The sequence below is a fragment of the Hevea brasiliensis genome, chromosome 15, assembly GCF_030052815.1.
Source record: "Hevea brasiliensis isolate MT/VB/25A 57/8 chromosome 15, ASM3005281v1, whole genome shotgun sequence".
Classification (NCBI taxonomy): Eukaryota; Viridiplantae; Streptophyta; class Magnoliopsida; order Malpighiales; family Euphorbiaceae; genus Hevea; species Hevea brasiliensis.
In genome coordinates this window covers 21536161-21563528 of record NC_079507.1, presented here as the reverse complement: position 1 = coordinate 21563528, position 27368 = coordinate 21536161, and the positions used below count along the sequence as shown (strand labels likewise).

The 27368-nt window shown below is 36.5% G+C and overlaps 2 protein-coding genes across 2 annotated transcripts; both read right to left on the bottom strand.

The window, feature by feature from the left end:
• Positions 1 to 9597: 9597 nt before the first annotated feature.
• On the bottom strand, positions 9598 to 10128 carry LOC110673447 (auxin-responsive protein SAUR68-like). The gene is made up of 2 exons (XM_058137053.1): positions 9791 to 10128; positions 9598 to 9631 (listed from the first exon to the last, which is right to left on the bottom strand). Exons 1-2 carry the CDS (start codon positions 10126 to 10128, stop codon positions 9598 to 9600), a joined length of 372 nt encoding a protein of 123 aa, XP_057993036.1.
• Positions 10129 to 11333: 1205 nt separating this feature from the next.
• LOC110664561 (auxin-responsive protein SAUR68-like) lies at positions 11334 to 12276 on the bottom strand. The gene has a single exon (XM_021824282.2). It carries the CDS (start codon positions 12000 to 12002, stop codon positions 11556 to 11558), a length of 447 nt encoding a protein of 148 aa, XP_021679974.2. The 5' UTR covers positions 12003 to 12276; the 3' UTR covers positions 11334 to 11555.
• Between the last annotated feature and the right edge of the window lie 15092 nt (positions 12277 to 27368).

The following is a 27368-nucleotide window of genomic DNA, read 5'->3' as shown; positions in this document are numbered from 1 at the left end:
CTCACTTTCATCATTACATGATCAAAGTCTCTATTTTATACCCAAACCCTAACCCTAACATCTCAAATCATGCATTTAACTAGCCATCAATCCACTTAGTGGGTACATATTGTGGGCTGCCATGATGGTCTTTTAACTTCATTAAGCTCAACACAATCAAACCCTAACCATGGCTGCAAAAAAATATGGGATAGCATACAAGTGGATTTTTTTTTTAACAAATTTCCTTTGAAATTTACACTCATTCAAAGTCCTTAACATGAATTTAAAATAAAATCCATGGTTAGGTCACTAACCTCAAAGGAGTGAGATTTTCCCACTTGCTAAAGCTCTTGTTTTCCTCTTCTTTTTGCTCCCAAAAGAATCACCAAGGTATAAGAGCAAGTTTTTGTGTTGCTAGGTTAGGGTTTAGTTGGGTAAAAGTGGGGGAAATCAAGCTTTCAAAAGCTTGCTAATGGGTGACCATGGTGGGGAGGGTGGCAAGATGAAGAAGAAGGAGAGAGGAGGTCTGATTTTTGTTTCCTTTTCTAGCCTATTCTAACTCTTTTAAATAGTGTTATGCCATGTGTCAATGTTACATTGGGTAGGAGAGTTTTAATGACATCATGATGATGTCATAAATCTATTTTCTTTCATTTTCTCTCCATTTTTTATCAATTTAATTGCAATTAAATTTTTGACAATATTTATTTATATTTTATGTTATATAAATTATTTATTTAACTAGACAAGTTGGGCAAAAAATCATCTCTGAAGGCGAAATGACTAAAATGCCCTCCGTTTGGCTTAACGGGCCAAAATTGTCTGCACCAATTGAAAAACTTTTCTAAGTATTTTCTTAGCATTCTAATGCTACAAGAACCTCAATGACCCTTCTCTGAAGTCTCAAAAATTATTTTATAATTTTTTCTAAATTTTTTCTTATTAATATTTGAGTTAATTTTTGGTTCCTTACTTTAGTTTAATTTTTTTTTTCCGAACGTTCTAGCTGTCCGGACCGACACTGGTCACCGGAACAGTAGACTGTACGGACTAGCTAAAATGAGGATGTTACAACTCTTCTCCTCTAATAAAAATTTTGTCCTCGAAATTTACCTAATACAAACAGTTGAGGGAACTGTTGCCTCATTATCTCTTCACTTTCCCAACTTGCCTCTTCAGTGTTGTGGTGCCTCCAAAGCACTTTCACCAATGGAATTTGTTTATTTCTCAGTTCCTTCACTTCCCGAGCTAGGATTTGTATAGGTTCTTCTGTGTATATCAAGTCCGGTTGGATTTCAATCTCTTCCATGGAAATAACATGTGAAGGGTCTGAGCGATATCTTCTCAACATAGAAACATGGAATACATTGTGTATTTTATCTAGTTCTGGTGGTAAAACTAGTCGATAGGCCACTGGTCCCACACGTTCAATGACTTCATATGGGCCAATGAACCTAGGGCTTAACTTACCCTTTCTTCCAAATCTCAGTACTTTCTTCCATGTTGAGACTTTGAGAAACACTTTATCACCAACTGCATACTCTATCTCTTTTCTCTTCAGGTCTGCATAAGACTTTTGTCTATCTGAGACAATCTTCGGGTTAGCTTTGATTATCTTCACTTTTTCCTCAGTCTGTTTCACCAGGTCTGGTCCTACCAGCTTATCTTCACTCAATTCAGTCCAACACATTGGGGTTCTACATTTCCTCCCATACAGTGCTTCATACGGAGCCATTTGGATGCTAGCTTAATAACTATTATTATATACGATTTCTGCCAGTGGGAGGTATCTATCCCAACTCCCCTCAAACTCAATGACACAACTCCTTAGCATATCCTCCAGGATCTATCACATAATTCATATTGTTACTATCATTTCAATTTTATTAATTCTAAAAATTCAATTAGTTCTTGGGTTTACCTGGATTACTCGTTCTGACTGTCCATCCGTCTGGGGATGAAAAGCCGTGCTAAAGCGGAGTTGTGTGCCCAAGGCTTCTTGCAACTTTTTCCAGAATCTCGATGTAAACCTTGGGTCTCGATCAGATATGATGGAAAGTGGGATTCCATGTAGTCTAACTATCTCACTGATATACAATTCTGCTAGCTTTTCTAATGAGTAGTCAATCTTAACTGGCAGAAAATGTGCTAACTTTGTCAATCTATCCACTATCACTCACACTGCATCATGCTTCCTTTGGGTGAGAGGTAGACTACTAACAAAATCCATAGTAACCCGGTCCCATTTCCATTCAGGTATGCTTATAAGCTGTAGCAATCCTGATGGAACTTGATGTTCTGCTTTGACTTGCTGACATGTCAAACACTTAATTACATAGTCAGCTATATCCCTCTTCATACCAGGCCACCAATAATGAGGCTTCAAATCATTATACATTTTTGTGCTCCCCGGATGCATAGCATAAACACTAGTGTGTGCTTCTTTCAGTATACTAGTCTTCAGTTCCCCATCATCTGGTACACACACCCTTCCTCTGTAGTACACACACCCATATGCTTTCACCTCATATTCAGTTTCCTTTCCCTCAGGAATTTTACCCACAATGACCATTAGTTTTCATCTGCCCTCTGCCCATCTTGTATCTGCTGTAGCAGGGTTGGCCTCACTTGTAACTCAGCCAAAATAGCTCCATCTTGAGCTAAGGACAGACAGGCATTTAATGATCTTAAAGCTGTGATGGACTTCCTGCTTAAAGCATCAGCAACTACATTTACTTTCCCAGGATGATAATCTATTACACAATCATAGTCCTTGAGGAACTCAATCCATCGCCTCTGTCTAAGATTGAGCTCCTTTTAGGTTGGCAAATATTTTAGACTCTTGTGGTCTGTATAGATGTAGCATTTTTCACCATACAAATAATGCCTCCATATCTTCAGTGCGAAGATAATTGCTGCTAACTCCAGATCATGAGTAGGGTAGTTCTATTCGTGTGGCCTTAACTGCCTGGAAGCATAGGCGACCACTTTCCCCTCTTGCATCAATACGCACCCTAGCCCATTATGTGAGGCATCACTGTAGACCATAAAGTCTTTTCCCAACACTGGCTGTGTTAACACTGGTGCTTCTGTCAACATAACCTTCAGCCTCTCAAAACTGGCTTGGCACTTGTCGTTCCAGCCAAATTTCACATTCTTGTGCAACAACATGGTCATTGGAGCAACTATAAGAGAGAACCCCTTCACAAATCTTCTGTAATACCCAGCTAGCCCCAAGAAACTTCTGACTTCAGTTGTATTTCTGGGAGGCTTCCATTCCATTACTGCTTCTGTCTTTTTGAGATCCACTCTAATCCCCTCAGCTGATACTATGTGTCCAAGAAAAGAGATCTCACTCATCTAGAAGTCACACTTGGACAACTTAGCATACAGCTTCTTTTCTCGTAGGGTTTGCAGAACAATCCTCAAATGTTAATCATGTTCTTCCCTGGTCTTGGAATACACCAGAATATCATCAATGAAGACTACTACAAACCGATCTAAGTATGAATGGAAGATACGGTTCATAAGGTCCATAAATGCTACTGGTGCATTTGTTAACCCAAACAGCATCACTAAAAATTCATAGTGTCCATATCGGGTTCTGAATGCAGTTTTTGATATATCTGCATCCTTTACCCTTAACTGATGATACCCTGATCTGAGATCAATTTTTGAAAATACACCGGCTTCTTTCAACTGATCAAACAGATCATCGATTCTGGGTAATGGATACCTGGGCGTATGAACCCCTTATCAAGCAACTCTTGCAACTGAGTTTTCAACTCCCTCAATTCAGTGGGTGCCATCCGATAAGAAGCAATAGAAATGGGTGTTGTACCCGACATTATCTCAATAGCAAACTCGACTTCCCTTTCTAGTAATAAACCAGGCAACTCTTCAGGAAATACATCTGGGAAGTCTTTTACTGTGGAAATATTACACAGATTTTGCTTAGCTTACCTAGTATCAACCACGTGTGCTAGGTAAGCTTCACAGCCTTTTCTCATTAATCTTCTTGCAACTGTGGCTGAGATAACATTAGACAGGAAATCTGTCCTTTCACCCACAACAGTGATCTCATTACCCTCAGAAGTTTTCAGAGAAATCCTCTTCAATTTGCAATCAACTATTGCCTGATGACGTGACAACCAGTCCATTCCCAAAATCACGTCAAACTCATGGAAGGGCAACTCAATTAGGTCTGCTGAGAATTCACACCCTTGAATCCTTAACGGGCAACCTTTATACACTTTATTCACTACCACATTATGGCCTAGTGGATTTATGACCAAAATGTCTTGATCACACTCCTCTATTGGAACTCCCCTCTCAATGGGTAGTTTGATGCAAATGTAGGAATGAGTGGATCTTGGATCCACCAATGCATGTATAGAAGTGTTGTAGAGGGAAAACGTACCCCTGATGACATCTGGGGCATCTTGCTCCTCCTGAGCTCTAATGGCATAGGCCCTGGCAGGTATTCTAGTGTCTGGCCTCTCAGCTAACTCGGATGCAGGCCTCAGTGATGGACCAGCTGCCTCAGGTTTACCAGGTTTCCTACCCCTTTGTGGTGTAGGAGCAGGTCTGTCAGTTTGTGTTGGAGCAACTGTAGTAGTCCTCTTCGGACAATTCTTGATCTGGTGTTCTGTTGATCCAGACCGTAAGCATGCATGGGTCACTCGCCAACAATCCCCCTTGTTCCACTTCTGATAGTACTGACAAGCTGAAGATGAAGGGGCTGGTCCCCTAAACACCATCCCTGAAGAGCTGCCCATTGATGGTGTGGACTGGCCTCTCCTAGGTATGAACTGTGGTCTGGGCCCCTGAGACTGACCTTGACCCTGTGGTGGTCCTGAACTCTGAGCAGGAGGACTCTTACTCTTCTTACTAACTCAGACCCCTCTTCTGCTATCTTTCCCTTCTATTTTGTTCATTGATTCTGACCCTTTCCACTTTTAATGCTGCATCTACCAGTTTAGCAAAATCCATAATCTCCAGTGCTATGATCATAACTTTGATGTTGTCATTGAGCCCTTCTTCAAACTGTCTGCACCTCTCTGCCTCTGTAGGGACTATCTCCCTCCCATATCTACTCAGTCTGACAAATTCACGCTCATACTCACCATCGACAACCGCTCTGTCTCTGCATCGATAAATTCCCTTCTTCGCTCTTCTAAATACACTTTGCTAATATATTTCTTCCTGAACTCTGTAAGGAAGAATTCCCAGGTGATCCGTTCAGGTTGCACCTCACTGGTTATTGTGTCCCACCATTGATATACATCATCTTGAAGTAGGGACACAGCACCCACTAGGTTCTGCTCGGGGGTGCAATTTAGCTGTTTCAGCACTCTGATGGTTCTATCCAACCAATTTTCTGCGGCCATGGGATCATCTTCCCTCTTCCCAAATAAGTCCACAACCCCATGCTTCCTCAATTTCTCCAAATGAGATTTCTTTGGTGCTGGTGGAGGTTGTGGCTATGGTTGTGGTGGTGGAATTACCCCCATCATTTGCTGGTAAAACTCGATCATTTGTTGAAATAGTGCAAACTGAGGTTGGGCAGGTGCCTCAGCAGCTGGTGGAGCAGGTTCTCCCCTGCCCCCAGACTCAGCCCTTAGTGGAGCATGACTCTCCACCTCTTCATCAACTGCTCTTTGCGAAGCAGGATCCATATCCTATTCAAAATAAGAAAACAAATAAATCTGCATCAGTGTCACCTCAACACTTACAAATGCAATGCAATGGTATGCACTCTATCTAGGCCCAGAAATGCCTAAACTGATGCTCTGATACCACTAAATGTAACACCCCTTATCCGTCTACAGTGCAGCCGAGCAATTTATGCCACTCAGTGTGCCGGAGCACCAATTTATGCTTCTATCACAATTTATCCCTTTATAATTCATTTTTTTTTCAATTTACAGCTGGCACTCTGTCGGATTTTCTATAAAATTTGCGAATAAATTCAGATTTATCAAAATTGAAAATAAATGAATTATAAAGGAATAAATTGTGATAGAAACATAAATTGGTGCTCCGGCACACTGAGTGGCATAACTTGCTCGGCTACACTGTAGATGGGTAAGGGGTGTCACATTTAGATATACCACATTTTGCATTCAAAATTTGTTGGTATTGGTTGCCCATACCATTTCTAAGCTTAATGCTAATTGAGCAGAATTTTCAGTTTTCATACTTCATTTTTACTATTCCATTAGTCATTTTTGCAGTGGGAATTTGGCAAAATGATCAACATGAAAGTTGTTCCTTATTTTGTCTAGTTGAATTTATTTTTTTGATTCACTCCATTTGGAGTTTTTTTAGCTCAAGTTATAGTCCAAAAACTACAACTAGCCGGATTGAAATTTTTCTGGACTGACCATATCTACAGTGCAATGAATAGTGACTGAAACTCACTTGTTGGATAGGTTCTGGTCATAATTTGGGCTAGGTTTCTTCATGAAAGTTGTTGGTCTATATCTCAGCTTATTGCTGGTAAAATTTCAGGTCAATTGGACCAATCTACACTAAGTTATGGCCAAATGACCAAACACTATTCATTTGGTCATTTTGCAAAAACAGACTGCAGGTCACCAGGATTAAGGTAAGCTTTTAGTCCACTTGGTTTGGTTTTATGAGCATGGTTTCTTCACCAAAGTTGTGCCATTATGTGTCTAGTTTTATGTTCAATTAGCCTTGCACCAATTGAACCTCTACAATTCAAGTTATGGCTACCCAAACCTACTGGACTCATGTCCAATTCTACAGGTCACCATGGGCAGCCACACCAACTGCAATTCCCACTAATCAAACCACCTCATTTCTTGTTTAAACATAACCAAATGGTCACTAATTGACCATTAAAACTCACTTTCATCATTACATGATCAAAGTCTCCATTTATACCCAAACCCTAACTCTAACATCTCAAATCATGCATTTAACTAGCCATCAATCCACTTAGTGGGTACATATTGTGGGCTGCCATGATGGTCTTTTAACTTCATTAAGCTCAACACAATCAAACCCTAACCATGGCTGCCGAAAAATATGGGGTAGCATACAAGTGGTTTTTTTTTTTAACAAATTTCCTTTGAAATTTACACTCATTCAAAATCCTTAACATGAATTTAAAATAAAATCCATGGTTAGGTCACTAACCTCAAAGGAGTGAGATTTTCCCACTTGCTAAAACTCTTGTTTTCAACTTCTTTTTGCTCCCAAAAGAATCACCAAGGTGTAAGAGCAAGATTTTGTGTTGCTAGGTCAAGGTTTAGTTGGGTAAAAGTGGGGGAAATCAAGCTTTCAAAAGCTTACTAATGGGTGACCATGGTGGGGAGGGTGGCGGTATGAAGAAGAAGGAGAGAGGAGGTCTGATTTTTGTTTCCTTTTCTAGCCCATTCTAACTCTCTTAAATAGAGTTAGGCCATGTGTCAATGTTAGATTGGGTAGGAGAGTTTTAATGACATCATGATGATGTCATAAATCCATTTTCTTTCATTTTCTCTCTATTTTTTGTCAATTTAATTGCAATTAAATTTTTGACAATATTTATTTATATTTTATGTTATATAAATTATTTATTTAACTAGACAAGTTGGCCCAAAAATCATCTCTGAAGACGAAATGACTAAAATGCCCTCCGTTTGGCTTAACGGGCCAAAATTGTCTGTACCGATTGAAAAAATTTTCTAAGTATTTTATTGGCATTCTAATGCCATAAGAACCTCAATGACCCTTCTCTGGAGTCTCAAAAATTATTTTATAATTTTTCCTAAATTTTTTTCTTATTAATATTTGAGTTAATTTTTGGTTCCTTACTTTAGTTTATATATATATATATATATATATATATATATATATATATATATATATATTTTTTTTTTTTTCGGAACGTTCTAGCTGTTCGGACCGACACTGGTCACCTGAATAATAGACTATACGGACTAGCTAAAATGAGGATGTTATATACATAACTTACAAAAGACTTGCTTCAAACTTTTATTGGCCAGGCATGATGAAACGAGTTCAATAATTTGTGGCAGAATGTTTGATATGTCAGAAACATAAATATGAAGCTTCATCTCCAGCAGGGTTGTTACAACCTTTGCCAATTCCTAATCGAGTATGGGAAGACATCTCCTTGGATTTCATTACTGGTTTACCTCGCTCATTCGGAATGGATGCAATTCTAGCGGTGGTAGATCATTTTTCTAAATATGGCCATTTTATTAAGTTAAGCATCCTTATACTGCTCGCACTGTGGCTAACGTGTTTGCTAAAGAAATAGTTAAACTCCACGGCATGCCTTGGTCAATAGTAAGTGATCGCGACCCCATCTTTCTTAGCCTTTTCTGGTCTAAAGTTTTCCGTCTTCAAGACACTCAGTTGAGAATGAGTACTGCTCATCACCCTGAAACGGATGGCCAAACAGAGGTGTTGAATAGGGGGCTTCAGACATACCTTCGTTGTTTCACTTCTGAACAGCCAAAGCACTGGAGTAAGTGGCTAACATGGGTTGAATACTGGTATAATACTAGTTATCATACAGCTATGGGAGACTTCCTCCCACTCTCATTCAATTTTTACCTGCTGAAACTAAAGCTGATGTAGTAGCTTAAGACTTGTCCACTCGAGATGAATTGCTCCGCCAGCTATCTTATAATCTCAATAGAGCCCAAAAATGCATGGTTAGGGCCGCTAATAAGCATCGAAGAGAAGTGGAGTACAAGATTGGGGATATTGTTTTCCTTAAGATGCGACCTCATCGCTAGTCTACTCTTTCTAAGATCATTCATCTAAAATTAGTAGCCCGCTATTTTGGTCCATTTCCAATTATTCAGAAAATTGGTGCGGTTGCTTACAAGTTGCAGTTACCAGAGTCATCAAAAATACATCCCATCTTCCATGTTTCTCAATTAAAAAAGGTCGTTGGACAACACCTAGAAGCTACTAATTTACCTAAAGACCTGAAAATTGATGATGAGTTGTTAGAGCCTGAGATTTTATTGCAAAAAAGATTAGAAGTGGTTAATGAGATTCAAGTGCTATAGGTCTTAGTCAAATGGAAAGGCAAATCCCTAGAGATTTCATATGTTGATTTTGTGAATCAATTTCCAGCTGCCAACCTTGAGGACAAGGTTGTTCTCCAAGGGTGGAGTACTGATAGAAGCAACCCATTAGTGAATCATGAAGATTTGGGCCAAGATCAAGCACCAAAGCCCTTAAGTGTATATTACAGAAAGAAGTTGGAAAAGAAGAATGAGCTGGCAGGAATGGAAGGGTCTGTGAATGAGCTATCACCCGTGAATCATTAGGAAGCTAAGCAGGTAGAGGGAATTGCGGATGAAGAATCGCATGGCAATTAGTACTGTTGAAGGATTTTCTTTTATAAATAATGAAAATTGCAGAGGGGAGGAGAGGAGAGATTTATGTATTTAGCATTTTGCTAAGTGCTAGCTTGAAGCTGGTTCGAGAGAGTGTCTTCTGGTTTTGTTTTATTTTAAAAGATAGAGTAATTCTATTTACTGTATGAGCATTCTCCATTTTATAATACAAGCTCAATTCCATTTCTATTCGGATTATTTACAATTGTTGTTCTTCACTCTATCATAGATCATTCAATTGTCCAATACAAGATTTTCTGGGACATTTTAAAAGAATTATCAAGTACACGTTAAATTGCTGAATGAACAATTTATGAAATCAAGGTAAAAATTAATGGCCACAAATGAGCAACTGTTGACAAATGGAGTGTCCTGAATGAAAAGAAGAAAATGATGAGCGGCAACTGATCACTAACGAGTTAAGTAAAGCTTTCTTTAGCTCTTTTGCTAGACCTGTCTTGATGATTGAGAGTATATATTGCATTATGATTGAATCACAAGGCATTATGATAGGACCTTCACTTGGCAGTCCGAAATCTTCTTCTGACATCTTGAAGAGTTCCTGGAAAATATCACTGTAAAGATATGTTAAGGGTATTGCAAAATGCTTCTGATCACTACAGTAGACAACAAAAAGGCCTTTACTGGGTACAGATGATGCCTTGGAACTGGATGCACTCCCTTCACCATTGGTTCTTGGAAATGAAAGTATTTTCCTCTGTTTGGAAACTATGCTCTGCCACCTCCTTGCCATTTTGATGAATCATGATTCTTATTTTCAATCTACAGCAAGAAAAGGATTTCAGAGAAATGATTAGTCGAGTACTGCAAAGTAATGAAAATAGGTTACACTTATATATCCATATGTGTTGGGATTTTCTATGTAGAAGCAAGAGATTAGTTGTTTGCTAAAGGTGCTTCTATTGTTCTTATCAATTTTGTTAGCAGGGCATAGATCCCAGAGTCACTATGAAGTGTTAATATTGCAATAGATCTAACTTGAATAAAAAGATACTATGGAAGAAACAATTACATAACCAACAATATCAAATTTCCATGTCATTTTGTGAGGACAGTGCTTTCGATGAAAACTATTTAAACAAAGCAAGTATTAAAAATAATAATAGTAAATTTGGAATCCAGCTAAGTCCATGAAAATGACTGCTGAAATACAGAAACTACTAAGAGCACATTGTAATGAATGAGCATTTCGAAATTTGCCCACTTTCCCACAAGAAGAGTTCATTATGCCTATATGTTCACTATCATTTCTTGCCTCATCTTGCCTGGATCCTAGAGTTACACTGTTATGGTCCCCTTTTCATGACACCCATGTGCAAATTTCTTATGTTCTTTCACCATTACCTACTATATGAAGAGGATATCCAGTATATTAGTTTCAGAATATGAAGGAATTACTTTAAAAAATACTTGCTGAAGTGCAATTATGCATTATATGAATTGAAATTACAAGCAGATGTCTTGTATTCATTTCTAGTATGTAACATGGTTGCGTTGCAGCAGCTGAAACAATATCATGTATGACTATCTTTTAGAAGTTAATGTTCTGGCTGGGTAACAGCACAGTTATAGTTTGATTAGTTATGTTCTAACTGTACTTTAACTTCAGCAAAGTTCTAGCTGTTTTGTCTTTTTAATCCCCATCTCTGTAGACCACTTTTGGCCTTTTCTCACAGGCAATCTTGAAACAAATAACTCATTCTAAATGAAGATTGAAGGCTGAGGGATAAGCTTGTTTCCCGAGAGTGAAGTCGAATAACAAATCTAAAGCTCTAATCATAAGGCAGTAGAAGTAGCATTAATTCCTCAACAGGTTTATCTGTTATTCAAATTAGCTGGCATGTTTGCTTATTTTTGACAATCAACACATCAAGGTGGAGCATATGTTGTGACATATCTTTATCCTGCCACCAAGAGCTTACAGCAAAATATATAAAAGATTACGGCGCAACTAACTATGTGAACTAGAAATAGAAGCAAGTTAAATTGGTAGGCTGGCATGAATTGAGTCTACTTCTTACAGTTAATCATGTTTGCAATTTCTTGAATTGCACAAAGTCCATTTTTCATTTCAAAGCATCTATGATGTACAGAAATATGCTACAGATGTACACTACAGTTATCAGGACTACTTGGTATTTACAGAGTTGAAGTGTAACTTCAATAGCCACAAACAAGAAATTGTTTCCCTGTATGTCCCTGAGGGAAACCAGCAGACGTTGAGCAGCAAGTAGTGTCCTTGGAAGTAAGCAAAGCTTTCTCTATATCTTTACCTAAGCCTTTCTGGATGAGTGAGACTGTGTACCCCATGAAGACAGCATCACATGGCAATTTGATAGGCCCTTCACTTGGTAGCCCAAACACTTCCTCAGACATCTTGAATAGCTCTCTGAAGATGTCGCTGCTAAGATAGGCTAAGGGAATAACAAATCGTATGCCATCTATGGTGTAGATGACAAAATTTCCTGACCCAGCCGATGATGCTTGAGAAAAATCTGTGTTCCTGTTGCCCTTCAGCCTGGGAAAAGAAATTCTTTTCCTCCTCATGGCAGCAATCTTTTGCCACTTTCTTGCTATTTTGATGAGCTTCCTTGGGCTAATCATCATGCTTCTTTTCAGTGTTGAAGGGGAGATTGAGATTTTGCAGTTGAGCAGAGAGGAATATAGTGGTTCTTATATATTGAAAAGGTTTGAGAAACTCAACTCTATTAACCTTTTTTTATATCGTCATTATCAATGCAAAAGAATGTGGTTAGTTCTTTAGAGGAGGTGATAATTGTGTGGATGGGCATAGTAATTTATGTTTGGCAAGATTCCTCATTATAGGGGAGCAGAATTTGATGCAAATTTTGTCTTTTGGTTCAATGACACATCAGACAATTGGTTTTTCCAATGCAACTAGGAAGCACATGAATAAAATCAACTTATTATGACACATTCAAGAGCGTTAGTAAATACTGCTTCTATGGTCATCCAAGAAAGATGTTGGTAACTACAATCAGTCTTTGTTGTACATCATGTAGTGTTTTCCTCTTACAATCACCATAATCAACCCACACTTTCTTTCAAAACGAGGGGGGTTGAATATAATTGGGGAAAAAGAAAAAAATAATGGAAAGTTTATTTTGTAGATCATTTCACTTGCAATCATTTGTTTACATTCTAAGGGTTTTAAAAATGTAGGGAAGATTTATGTTGTATTGCTGGCTTGTCTAGAATTTGCCAAGTTTCTGCAAAATATTATGACTGGTACTGTTTACATAAATATATCATATTAATTTTCCTGCTTGATTTCTTTAAAGTTTTCATAAGCCCTATAAGCATTAATGCTATAAGAATTCATGTAGAATGGGTAATGGACAAGTTCCAGCCTTCCAGGAGTGGTTTGGTCATCAAAAGCCCAAACATGCAGTTTGTAAGTCCCAATTGGTTACCCACTTACTCCTATTTTAAATAGCTATAATTTTTCATGCTGTTGAAGCTGTGGCAGTAAGATAACCTCTTTTGGATTGTAAATTTGGCATGCCCTGCACATGCAGTTTTTGTGTGAATGCCCTGGACTTGCCAATTCTGAGGCGAAGAATCACCATTTCTGAAGTGCCTAATGAACAGAGAAAGAAACTTCTTGCTCAACTTCATGCTTGTATTGTTATCTGGAGCAGAAATTTGGCATGCCACACGCAGTGTATGAGTGGATGCCCTTTATTTGCCAATTTTTAGGTAAAGAGTCACCATTTCTAAATGGAAGGAATGCCATAAAAACAGACAAGAAACTAGTAATTGAATTTCATGATTAAATTATTACAGGATCCTCTACAATCTTTATTAACGAGTAATTTCAGTATGAGAAACCCATCAATTTTTGCTTCATTCAATCTTCATGGAGGACAAAAACACAATGATGATGCCAAGTAGCGGCTGGTAGAAATGGATGCAATAATAAATAAATGTCATTGTTAGTATACATTAGGGTATTGTAAAACGCTTCTGATCACTAAAATAGACAACAAAATGGCCTTTTCTAGTGACAGATGATGTCTTGGAACTGGATGCACTGTCATCGACATTGGTTCCTGGAGATGAAATTCTTTTCCTCCCTAAAGCAGCTATGTTCTGCCACTTTCTTGCTATTTTGTTGAATCTTTTGGTGCAGATCATTCGTTTACTTGCTAGGGGTTTACATAGAGGAAATATTGGTTTTGAATTCATTGCTTACCTAGAATTTTCCTAGTTTCTCCAAAAGGAATGTGTTGCCGAATGAATAAGATAAGAAATCAAGGTAAACAATTAACAGTCACAGGCTAGTAATTGTTGCCTAATTGTATGTTCTGAATGAAAATGAGAATATGATGAACGGCAACTAGTCACTATAGAGTTAAGCAAAGCCTTCTCTAGCTGTTTTGCTAAACCTTTCTCAATGATTGAGACTATATACTCCATTAAGGGAGAATCACATGGCATTCTGATAGGACCTTCGCTTGGCAGTCCAAACTCTTCTTCTGCCATCCTGAAGAGCTCCTAGAAAATTTTACTTTTAAGATGTGTTAAAGGTGTTGCAAGATGTTTCTGATCAGTAGAGTAGACAACAAAATGGCCTTTACTTGTGACAAATGATACTTTGAAACTCGATGCATTCCCATGCCCATTGGTTCTTGGATAGGAAATTCGTTTCCTCCTTATTGAAGCTATGCTCTGCCATTTCCTTGCCATTTTGATGAATCTTCTGGAACTGATCATGTTTTTTATTTTTAATCTACAACAAGATCAGGATTTCTGAGAAATGCAGATTCAAGTACTGCTAAACTATGGAAGTGGGTTACTCTTATATACTCACAAGGTCTGAGACATTCCATTTTGTGTTGAGGTTTTCTATGTACGAGCATGACATTGGCTGGTTTGTAGAGATTCTTTTTGATTTCTTATCAATTTTGTTAGGATGACATATATCCCAATGTCTCTGTCAAGTACATTGCTACACATCTCACTAAAATAAAAAGATGCAACAGAAAAATAGTTACAAATACATAACAATATCAATATTGTATTCTCATGTCATTTTGTGAGGCCCATGCTTTCGATGAAAGCTATGTAAACGCTACAACCCATGGTTATCAGAACTGTATTGATTGGTCAGACCGACATCCGTAGTGTTCTGAGGTGGGCAGGGGAGAAGAGATTTTCTTATAGTAGAAACAATAAATGGAAATATAAGAAAGAAGAAACAGAGAGAAAGAAGACATTCTATGTAAGTTTTAATCAATTAAAAATAATTTTTAACCACCATGTTAATAGAAAAATCGATAAACAGCAACAAGCAGTAGCCATGGCTCAATTGTCATTCTTATTAGTATAATAGCAATTAGTCAAAATCTTGATGAGCATTCTTGAAATTAGTCAAAGATCCAAACAAAATTTCACTGGGGCAATTAAAGAATTTGAAGCTAAAATACGACCCTGCTTGGTCGTCTTCTTCATCAATTCCCCATATGCCTAAAGCCAAAAATATATTTCATTGAATATAGTCCAACTTCCCTTTCATCATTTTCATCAGAAACCTCATCCACATTCATGGGAAGCGAAGGAAGATGACAGTGAAGAGAGGGAGTGTTGAAGGCTCCAGCTCGGCCTACCTCATAGAAAAACGAAGGAAGATGACAGTGAAGAGAGGGAGGGTTGAAGGCTCCAGCTCCGCCTACCTCATAGAAAAACGATTGGCTCAGGTATCTAGAAAAGACAGACCCCTAGACTTACTAAATAAGTTTATCTCATCTCCACATTGTTACTTTACCACTCTGTTTCTCTTCATTTTCATCTCATAATCAGTATGCCTCTCTTCTCCTTCAATCGTAATTCCGATGGTGGTCTAATTCGTGAGTGGTATTATGGGGAGATGGCCGCAGGAAAAGCATTATCAGATGCCCCTATTCCAACAGGAATTCAACAACAGGAAGGTGAGACTTCTTCTTTAGCTTCTTGCAATTCTAATTATGAAAGCTGCCTCCTCATCTCAAATCCTGCTTAGATTATATCCATATTCTTTCCCTCCTTGATCATTTGGAGAAAGGAAGAGTAGCTCGGCTATTGTTGGTTCAAGGTCTAATACAAGAAACCTTGGGAGATTATGGAAGATAACAACAGCAAATATTATTCAGGAATTAATTGGCCTTGGGATGCTTCAAGAATAGTATTCTTATTCTGGGAGCGCATTGTCAATCTCTGAATACCATAAAAAATCATGCCTTGTTGAAGTTGAGGAGCATGATTTTGTTGCTAAAGCAGCTAATTCGCCTATCCATGCATCCATTAAAAATGATGGAAAATACCTGCCTCCTAACTTCAAAAACCTTCTAATTCGATCCTTCCCTGCAACTGCTTGGAGTCGTGTATCTGACTTTTTATGCGAGATTGTAGAGTTTTCTCAGATGTATTTGCAAGTTGTTTGTGCGTCACTGTTTATGTTGGTGTTAGATTTGGATGGAAACATAGACAACATACCTGATGCAGTGGGAGATTTGGTTCACCTCAGGCATTTACGCTTGCATAACACGTTTATAAAGAAGCTTCCGCATGCAATAGGTAATCTTCAGAAACTACATACTTTGGAGGTAACCCATGCAAACCTACACCAATTACCGGAAGAAATTCTGAATATTATACAGCTCAGGCGCCTTTAATTGAGCAGTAACATACGTTATAGTGGAATTAGGGTTCCAAGAGGGATTGGAACATGGGTAAATCTCAACAGATGCGCTGGTGTCCATGTTGATGCTGGCTTTGCTAGTGACTTGAATACTTTAACCCATTTACAAAAACTTGATGTCCGGAATGTGTGTGAGGATTGTAGGAGGAGGGCATGAGGCGAAATATCATCCATTAGAATTATATAAAATGTACCAGGTAATGCTCAGGAAAAATATACCATCTTCTTAGACAATATTTCCTAGACATGCACTTTATACAATCCTAATAGAATCAAATCACTGGTAAATACCGTCTTCCCATAACACTACCACGGTACTAAGGATTTATGCAACAAAGGCATAAATAGACAGGAGTCGCCACCCGAGTAATAACCGGAACATATTTAGTATTTCTTCCGAGGGTCATGGATGGCAACTTACTCCTTGCAGAGTTTCCACAACCGTCATTACTATATCCCAATAGTGGTACCGTAAGGGGAAGGTGTTAGCACCCCTTACACTTGGTCTAACCTCGTTAATTCGAGTGCCAGTCCTCTACTAATGTTTCTAAAAGTCTTGTATATTATTCATTTATTAAACTTTATCCTAAAAAATGCAATTCTAATCCTACACGTGCAAGTAATTCACAAAAGGGTTGTTGTTTACATAGAATTTTCATGCACAAATAATTCCTATCTATGGGGTTACTAATTATTTAAATGATATTTACCAGATTACTAAAATTAATTTGTTATTGAGAATTTAATTTACAAATGAATTCAATTTCAAATAACCCTAATTTATTATTGGATGGCAACTTACTCCTTGCAGAGTTTCCACAACCGTCATTACTATATCCCAATAGTGGTACCGTAAGGGGAAGGTGTTAGCACCCCTTACACTTGGTCTAACCTCCTTAATTCGAGTGCCAGTCCTCTACTAATGTTTCTAAAAGTCTTGTATATTATTCCTTTATTAAACTTTATCCTAAAAAATGCAATTCTAATCCTACACGTGCAAGTAATTCACAAAAGGGTTGTTGTTTACATAGAATTTTCATACACAAATAATTCCTATCTATGGGGTTACTAATTATTTAAATGATATTTACCAGATTACTAAAATTAATTTATTATTGAGAATTTAATTTACAAACGAATTCAATTTCAAATAACCCTACGTTTCTATTTAACCTAATTAATTAATTTTCACCAAGTTACCTTAAGGATAATTGAACTAAGTTAATTATGTACATATGTAATTTATTCTAATATCACATAAGGCCCAAACAATCACAACCTAATAAAGTTTTCTAACATGCAAATTTATTTTATAATTACTAAGTATTAAATTAAATTTATTTTATATGTCAATGTTATTTTAATTTATAAACAAGATTAATTTTAATTTACAAATTATTTATTTAAATTAATTACATGCAAACGTCAGTTAAATTAAAAACAAAGTTAATTTTAATTTACCAAATAAAAATCATATTATTACTACAATTTCATGCCAATGGTTATTCTAGAAATTTAAGATTACTTACTTTTTAGTAATTGCAGTTGCCATTAGGGCAAGCTATCCTTAAAAAAGGGTCTTCTCTTCTAGTATGGCAATGATATCCCTGTCTTACTCCCGTTTAGCTCCATGTAAGCTCTACGCAAATGTCCTCTTTAGTACTTACCTTAGGGCTACTTACCAATTTTGTTTGTAATAAAGAATAAAGAAACTAAATAAAATAAAAGAAATAAAGAAAATAAGAAAATATTAATAACAATTTACATTGGATTCTAACTCTAGTCTCCTAAAGGGTTAAGATTCTTAATTAGTTACAACTACCCAATGGTCTAAGTCTTCTAACATAATCCAAACACTTCATAACACTTCTTGAATTAAAAGAACACATAAAAATAGATCAAATATCAATTAAAACCCAAGAAAATACAAGAACATGTATAAATATACAATTTCTAAATTTTGGCAGATTGATCATAGTAAGAAATCTGATTTAATAAAAATAGTTAGACATGCCTAAAAATCATAAAAAAAATTACAAAAAGACAGCCTATATATCATACAAGATCATAAAATTTATAAATCAAACAAAACTCTAGCCAAATAGTCTACATAAATCGTAACTTTTCTAAGTGAAAGAATCGTACTATTTTTTTGTAAAATTCATAACTCATTAACAACAATAGATATGAATACAAAACCAATTGGAAAAGATTCATAAGATTCTAAAATTAATTTTAGACACTATATTTACACAAAAATATTAAGAAACAAGGGAGATATGGGCTCCACAAGTCGGGTATCCTGCAAATCGGATTTTACAGGAACCTTAACTTCAAACAGCCATAACCTACAAAATACAAAAGCTTTTTCAGTGATTCTTGAGCCTAAAATTGATAGAATTTCATGAAGAATAGGAATATAATTTTCTTAAAATTTTTCCAGATTCAAAAAATAACAAAAAATAATAAAAATTTGAGAGATCGAAAACTGAATATGTGCAGAGTTGTTTGTCCCCACAAATTAAACATGATTACATAATCTTTATGAACATACAACATAAATTGAAAACAAGGAATATAGAATTAAACATTACATGGTATAGATCTTGAAAAGAAAATAAATGAACTAACCTTTAAGAAATATCGCTAGAAAGAAAGAAGAGCTAAAAGAATTTTGGTCATTTCTCTCTTTAATTTTTTATTTTTTTTTATTTATTTATTTTTTTTGTCTTCTCCTCCACCCTCTCTTTCTTTTTTATTTTTTGTCAGTGGGGTATTTATAGAATTTTGGGAGAGAGGTGTGATAAGGTTTGAACTCATAAGGTGATAAAGTTTAGATAACTTAAACAACTGGGATTGCAGAATTTGGGTGAGACTGAGATATGAATGAGGTGTTTCAATCAATGGGAAGAGAGGGGAAGGGGAAGGCACCTATAGGGAGTGAGGAAGAGGTGTGGTAGGATTTGAAGTCCTAGTGTGATAAGGTTCAGATAACTTAAACAACTGGAATTGAGGAATTTGGGTGAGACTAAGATATGGGTGAGGTGTTCCAACCAATAAGAAGAGAGGGAAAAAGGGTGGCACCAATAGGGAGTGAGAAAGAGAATGGGGCCAAAGGGGGAGAGAGAGTTTGTATAGGAGAGGGATAGAGAAAAAAATATTTTCTTATTTTAATTTTCAAAAAAATAAATTAAATGGGTCCTATTTAAAATTCCTAACTATGCTTTCTTAGGCCCATGGCGCCCAATTAAATTCAATTAGGTCCATTTAAGAACTACCCATATTAAATTTAAACAAAACAAAATTTTATTTAAATTAAATTAAATTAATTTCCCAAAAAACATATTTTTCTTTCAAGATCATGCCATGAAATTAATAATTCAGTTTCATGCGTTCAATTATATCTAACAGTCATACAATTTTTCATCATTGGGTTTCCCACGGCCTCAATGCACATACTCATCACAAAATAAGGGTCTACAGTTTGCCCCCTACTTTGGCAAAAGTTGAAATCATTGCAAAAGCATTGCTCAAGTTTCGTCAAAGTGAAACTCAATCTTCTAATAACTATGAAACATTGGCTATAAGGATCGAGTACATCTTGCTCGGTCGACATACTCTATGTTATGAGACTAGCTACGATCTCATAACCGTGATAGTTGTGTCACGTGAAAATTGAGTGCATCTTGCTCTGTCGATACACTCTGCATTATGAGACTAGCTACGGTCTCATAACAGTGATAACTTTATCATGTGAAAATCGAATGCATCTTGCTCTGTCGATACACTCTGCATCATGAGACTAGCTACGATCTGATGATAATAACAACTCTGTGATTTGAAATGTTGTGGATTCGTATTTAAGATCTAGATCCTAAACTGCCTACGTATCCCGCTCGCTATCCTGAGGAAGAATCAGACCCACTCATAGTTCGACACTTGAAACTGTGGTGATGCATGTTTTTCTATGCCTTACACACCTATAGGTGACATGATGATGCGTGTTCTTCTACGCCTTCCACAACTATGTCATATGCCCTAAACAATGTCTAAGGACTTACCACAAAATATCTGTCATGAAATATTATGGGTTCATATTTAGGACCGCATTCCTAAACTACCTACGTATCCCCCTCTCTATCATGAGGAAGAATCAGAACCCCTCGTAGTTCGACACTTGAAACTGTGGGGATGCATGTTCTTCTACGCCTTACACACCTACAGGTGACATGTTGATGCGTGTTCTTCTACGCCTTACACAACTATGCCATATGCCCTAAACAACGTCTAAGGACTTACTAAAAAAACATATGTCATGAAATGTTGTGGGTTCGTATTTAGGACCGTAGTCCTAAACTACCTACGTATCTCCCTCGTTATCCTGAGGAAGAATCAGACCCCCTCATAGTTCGACACTTGAAACTGTGGTGATGCATGTTATTCTACGCCTTACACACCTACAGGTGACATGTTGAAGCATGTTCTTTTATGCCTTACACAACTATGTCGTACGCCCTAAACAACGTCTAAGGACTTACCAAAAAATATCTAATTCATGATTTGAAAAAATTGGGATGATTGGGTCTCAAAATTCTCTCTGATTTTTATGCTTCCTGTATGCTACTTCCTATCATGGGCATGCTGATTTTACTAAAGATTCTAAAAAAAACTTAGTCCTCTAGGGGACCTCTTTTGCAAAAACTTTCTTATAACCTCAAAATTTTTTTAGAAGAATTGTTCACCAAAAAAAAGACTTTCTTAAGGTCACAATACAATTTCCCTCTGATTTTTCTTTTTCTTCTCTCCCCCCATTATTTCTGCCTTGACTCATTTCTCTTCAATGAACTCCATTCTCTGTGCCCTAACTTTTGCTTGAAATGCCCTTTTGGGTTTTCATCTCAGTAGGCTTGCTATAACTTTTGCCTAAGTGGCCCTTTTGGGTTTTCCACCTAGCGAGCTCCTTTTTTCTTTTCTTTTTCTTGTTCTTTTTCTCTTTTTTTTTTTAAATTAGACAATCACCAGGGCATTCATATCAAGCACCTATTCTGTCATGCTCATAAGACAATAGGTTAAATCAAAATAATGCAGTTCAATTACTTAATCTTTTGATATATCCCTCAAGACACAAAAATTCACAATCATAATTAAATAAAACTCATTCCTAGTTAATGCAATAAAAACTTCTTTATTTATTCAGGTACACCATTACTCCCTGTTACATTTAGTTTTGCTAAATTTTCAACCTTCCAAAGTTAGAAATAAGCTTTATAATCTGCTGAATTGCCTTTTCAGGTTTTCCATCCAGATCTTCTCTCATCTCTCATTTTGCCTAAACCACCTTTTGCAGGTTTTCAATCTAGCATTTTTTTTTCTTTTCCTTTTTTTTCTTTGACCCTTACTTTTGCCTAGACCGCCTTTTGTAGGTTTTCAACCTAGCGGGCCTATCTCACACAAAGTACCATTTAAGCCAGTCTAAATTAACTGGTTCTTGAAATTCATTCTCATCCAGGTCTGATATTCTTACTGTTGCAAGATCTTTTTGACTACGATGGACCATACTAGCTTAGGTTAAACTTTCCTCTTAAATCAAAAGGGATGGACCAAGCTTCAAAATCATATCTCCCTCTTTGATCTCTCTTGGCTTCACCTTTTTATTAAAGGTCTTAACTATCTTCCTCTGATAAGCCTGCATATGATACAAGACTCACATTCTCTTTTCATCAATCAAAGCTAGTTCTTTATATATCTTTTAAGCCCACTCATTTTTTAGGATCTTAGCTTCTAGCATCACTCTTAAGGATTTGATTTCTTGCTTAATGGATAGCATTGCTTTAGTCTCATACACTAAAGAGAATGGGATTGCCCCCGTGGATGTCCTTGTAGTACTACGATAACCTTAAAGAACAGGGAGTTTTCAAGCCAATCCTTATATGTTTTGAACACATTTTTTTTTCCAACTAGAACCTTTCCATTCATATAGGGACCACACATTCCTGCATGTACTTCTTTCATTATTTGCTCATCCTATTTTTCTATCACACATAAGAGTTTGTAGAATTGCCCCCCAGTTAAATTAAGTTGAGTGGCTAATCTATGAATTGTTACTCTATCTCTTTTATTGGCTGATTGCGAGTATTCTCTCACTTCCAGAGACCTTCTTATGTCTTCATACAATTTTCCTTCTCCCTCTAGGTCCACATGTGCTACTACTAATCCTTCATAGCATGAAATTTTACTCCTCATTAGGATAATTAGCTAAGTCAACTTTTGATCTCTCTTTTCCTATGGGGACACCAGCGTGGCTTGGGAATCGGCCATCTGATTTTAAGCTCGAGGCATGTACTTCTTGGTACTTTGTTAACAAGGCTATAAATTTATCTCTTTTTTCTTGGGTTAAATCTTCAGCTAACTTAATGTCTTTAGGATTATTTGGTGTACCCAAATTAATGAAGATCGATTTTGATGCATTAATAGAAACTGATTCTAAATGATTATGAATGCCATGCATATGCCTATTAGAATAAACATCAAATAAGTAAGCAAAAGGACTAGTCATATTAGTAATTTTTGCCTCGAAATCTTCATCAAATACATCAAAAATGGAAACATTAGTATCACTACTGTGAGCATTATAAAAGACAAACTGAAACTTAGGAGTGTAACTTTAGGTTTTTGGCTTCCCTGCAGTCTTTAGATCAATGGTGCTGATTTTTTGCTCTAATTCTTTCACATGTGATAACCCCTAATCATATGTCAGGGTAATTGCCCCCTCTTTCAAGAACTTAGGAGGCTTTGGCTCTTCTTCCTCTTCTGTTAGCTCATAGCCCAAACCATGACTCGTGATCTGCCCTTTCATCTCAAGAAAAGTTACCAGACCATCTATACTTTCTCCTAAGCCTATGCTAAGAAAAAAACTTCATCCCTTTCTTCATAGTAGCCACTTTTAGATCCATCTAGTTTTTATAGATCCCAACAACTTGAAAATCAGACACTAGTGAAACTAAACCATCTAGTTGTAATGCAACTATCTCTTCATCAAAATCAGTCCAGACATCCAAAGGACCCTTATCATAGCTAGAATTATCACAAATGTCAATAACCATTATAAACTAAGGTTCATTAGGCTTTTGGATAGGTTGGATAGGTTCATTGGGCTTTTGGATGGGTTGGATAAAGTCAATAATTCTGTTAGGGTTATTTGGTGTGATGGAGATCATGTAGAGACCTAGTATTGGAAGAAATTTTGGTTAGGCATAGGGCTAGTGTGGGTTTTTTTTTTGTTGATTTTTTTGGATCAATTATCCTTTTGGCATCAATTAGGTCTTAGATATCATGCTTAAGTTGAAAGCATCAGTCTGTGTCATGACTGTGGGCATTGGTAGAACCGGTAACATTGGTTGATATCATAGCTAGGTGGGAGTGGATTTGGTAGTGTTCTGGGTGCTAAGAGCTGTAGGAGGTCTTGAGTTTTGCGACACTCCAAAACTTCGGATAAGGTTCCGCTGAATTAGAAAAATCTCCTTGGGGTGTGAGACACAATTTTAACCTCAATAACTTTAATGCCACTTAATTGGCCTATGTCGGGGCCTCTTTCTAAAGTTGACCATAATTTTCTCTTCTAGCTCAAACATCTTGGCGTTCAATATTTCATCAAGTACGACCATAGTTTCTTCCATCTTAAGTAGTGCAGGTGAAATCCAAGTGACCTGATTGGAAGTCTCTTTGGTGTGTTTTGAGGCTATGTTTGCTCAAAAAAATAGGATTTAAGGGTTAACCTAAGTATGCTATACACATGAATGCAATGCATGAATGGACCTTTTTTTTTTTTTCCTTTTTCTGCCTTTACTTTTACAAAACCAAAACTGAACCATACCAATAGAACCAAAACTAAACCAAAACCATACCATATAAACTGAACTAAGATCGGACTAAAAACTGAATCAAAACTGAAAAAAAAATCTCCAGAACTGAATCTTCGTCCCCTTATACCTTCAACTTTCACGCACAGGGTAAGAAAAAATTCTATCCTAGGCTACGGTACACTAGACACACCAACAGGGGGTGGTCCAAGACGATCCTTCCCTCACAAACAAAGGATTTTTATCCTTAAAGTGTAACCACAAGTAAGCATCCTTTTGCTTAACACGGGTTTTGAAATGGACTTGGGCCTATACACACATTGGGTTTATGCATAGGCCTAGGTTCATCTCAATGACTATTTGAACTTATGGTTTCAATAGTAAGGTTATAAATCCAGCACAACAAAAATCTATGAGTACTTAGGGCTGAAATCTATGGCTCATGGGCTTCATCGGGTAGAAAAAGGGTCACCCATGCGAGAGCTTGTCCATTAAGCACAACGACCGGAGTTGTGGCTCTTTTATATACTCGAAGGTACGGGCATGGGTTGCTAGCATTCACCAATTTGTCATAGCTCGAGTAGAGCTATGGTCTCCTTGGCTAGTACTAACGAGGCTAAAAAGGGTAAGGGTGATCCGTGTGATAGTATAGTGCAATGCAAAAAGTTTAGCAGAGGAATAACATTAGACTAATAGAAACATGTTGGAGTAACTATCCATTTAGTCCCCAGTGGAGTCGCCAAACTGTAGGAGAGGGGAGTGAGGCGAAATATCATCCATTAGAATTATATAAAATGCACCAGGTAATGCCCAGGAAAGATGGTGGAGTCACAATGGTCTCACTTAAGTATCACCTCCTTAGACAACAATTCCTAGACATGCGCTTTATACAATCCTAACAGAATTAAACCACTGGTAAGTACCGTCTTCCCATAACACTATCACGGTACTAAGGATTTATGCCACGAAGGCATAGATAAACAAGAGTCGCCACCCGGGTAATAACCGGGACATATTCAATGTTTCTTCTTGGGTCATGGATGGCAACTTACTCCTTGCAGAGTTTCCACAACCGTTATTACCATAGCCCAAAGTCTAGGTCGGATAGTAGGTACATAAGGGGAAAGTGTTAGGCACCTCTTACGCCTGGTCTAAAGTCGTTAATTCAAGTGTCAGTCCTCTACTAATGTTTCTAAAAGTCTTGTTTATTATTCCTTTATTAAACTTTATCCCAAAAAATGCAATTCTAATCCTACACGCGCAAGTAATTCACAAAAAGGTTGTTGTTTACACTCAATTTTCATGCACAAGTAATTCCTATCTATGGGGTTACTAATTATTTAAATGATATTTATCAGATAACTAAAATTAATTTATTATTGAGAATTTAATTTACAAAAGAATTCAATTTCAAATAACCCTACGTTTCTATTTAACCTAATTAATTATTTTTCACCAAGTTACCCTAAGGATAATTGAACTAAGTTAATTATGTACATGTATAATTTATTCTAATATCACATAAGGCCCAAACAATCACAACCTAATAAAGATTTCTAACGTGCAAATTTATTTTATAATTACCAAGTATTAAATTAAATTTATTTTACATGCCAATGTTAGTTTAATTTACAAATAAGATTAATTTTAATTTATAAAATATTTATTTAAATTAATTACATGCAAACATCAGTTGAATTAAAAACAAAGTTAATTTTAATTTACCAAATAAAAATCATATTATTACTACAATTTCATGTCAATGGTTATTCTAGAAATTTAAGATTACTTACTTGTTAGTAATTGCAGTTGCCTTTAGGGCAAGCTACTCTTAAAAAAGGGTCTTTTCTTCTAGTATGGAAATGATATCCTTGGCTTACTCTCGTTTAGCTCTATGTAAGCTCCACGCAAATGCCCTCTTTAGTACTTACCTTAGGGCTACTTACCAATTTTGTTTGTAATAAAAAATAATGAAACTAAAGAAAATAAAAGAAATAAAGAAAATAAGAAAATATTAATAACAATTTACATTGGATTCTAACTCTAATCTCCTAAAGGGTTAAGATTCCTAGTTAGTTACAATTATCTAATGTTCTAAGTCTTCTAACATAATCCAAACACTTCATAACACTTCTTGAATTAAAAGAACACATAAAAATAGATCAAATATCAATTAAAACCCAAGAAAATACAAGAACATACATAAATATACAATTTTTAAATTTTGGCAGATTGATGATAGCAAGTGTAACACCCTCCCGATAACCACTCCGTACATCCTACTGTTCCGGTGACCGGTGTCGGTCCGGACAGCTAGAATGTCCGGAAAAATATTCAAACTAAAGTCAGGAACTATAATTAACTCAAATATTAATAAGAAAAATTTAGTAAAAATTTTAGAAATAAAATACAATCAAGTTAAACGAGCCGGTGCCCTAGCGATGGGTAACCGGAGGAAAGTTAGTTCTTCATAACGAGGAGCCCTAGACCCGGGGGAAAAATTATAAAATAATTTTTGGGACTCCAGAGAAGGGTAATTGAGGTTCCCATGGAATTAGAATGCCAAGAAAATACCTAGAAAAAATTTTCAATCGGTACAGCCAATTTTGACCCGTTAAGCCAAACGGAGGGCATTTTTGTCATTTCGCCTTCAGAGGTGAATTTTGGCCGACTTGTCCAGTTAAGTAAATAATTATTATGACTCAAAATATGAATAAATATTGCTAAAAATTAAATTGAAATGTGGTAGAAAAGAAAAGAAAAGAAAAGAAAAATGAAATAAAAAGCAAATTATGACAAATTATGATGTCATTTAAAAATTTCCTCCAATCACAATAAAATAACCAATTAGTTAACCAATAAAAGAGACTAAAAATGGGCTAAAGGAATTAAAAACCAGCTGCTCTTCTTCTCCTTCTTCTCCACCAAAACGTGAACCCTTCCCTTCCACCCTCCATTGGAGCTCAACGAAGCAAGCTTGATTTCCTACCTTGTCTCACCATAAAATCCTAACCTAGCTTCACTAAAACTTGCCCTAGCACCTTGCTAAAGCCTTTGGCAGCCAAGAAAAGCCAAGAAAGTGAAGGAATTGCTTGGGAAAATTCTGCCCAAACAAGGTTAGTGCATATATACATCTAAAGCTTTTTAAATTCTATGTTAGAGACTTGGAATAAGTAGGAATTTGTGACTAAAATGAATGAAATCTATGTCTATCCATGCCCTAGGTTTCGGCAGCCCTATTGAATAAAAAGGAATGAGTGTTTTGATGGACTTAAAGTGGACTAGAGATCAAGATTAAACCAAGTATGCATGTGATTATGGAATGAGATAGTTAATTAAAGCATGTTGTAAAAATTCATATGGAAATTAGGGTTTGGAAAGGTGAAAGTGTGACTTGGCTTAGGAAATTGTTAG

Excerpts from the sequence above, each read along its gene's own strand:
- LOC110664561 (XM_021824282.2), bottom strand. The coding sequence starts at position 12,002 with ATGATGATTAGCCCAAGGAAGCTCATCAAAATAGCAAGAAAGTGGCAA.
- LOC110673447 (XM_058137053.1), bottom strand. The coding sequence starts at position 10,128 with ATGGCAAGGAGGTGGCAGAGCATAGTTTCCAAACAGAGGAAAATACTT. Across the intron at positions 9,632-9,790 it reads AAGAAAGCTTTACTTAACTC|AAAATCTTGTATTGGACAAT; the intron begins GTTAGTGATCAG and ends AAAATGTCCCAG.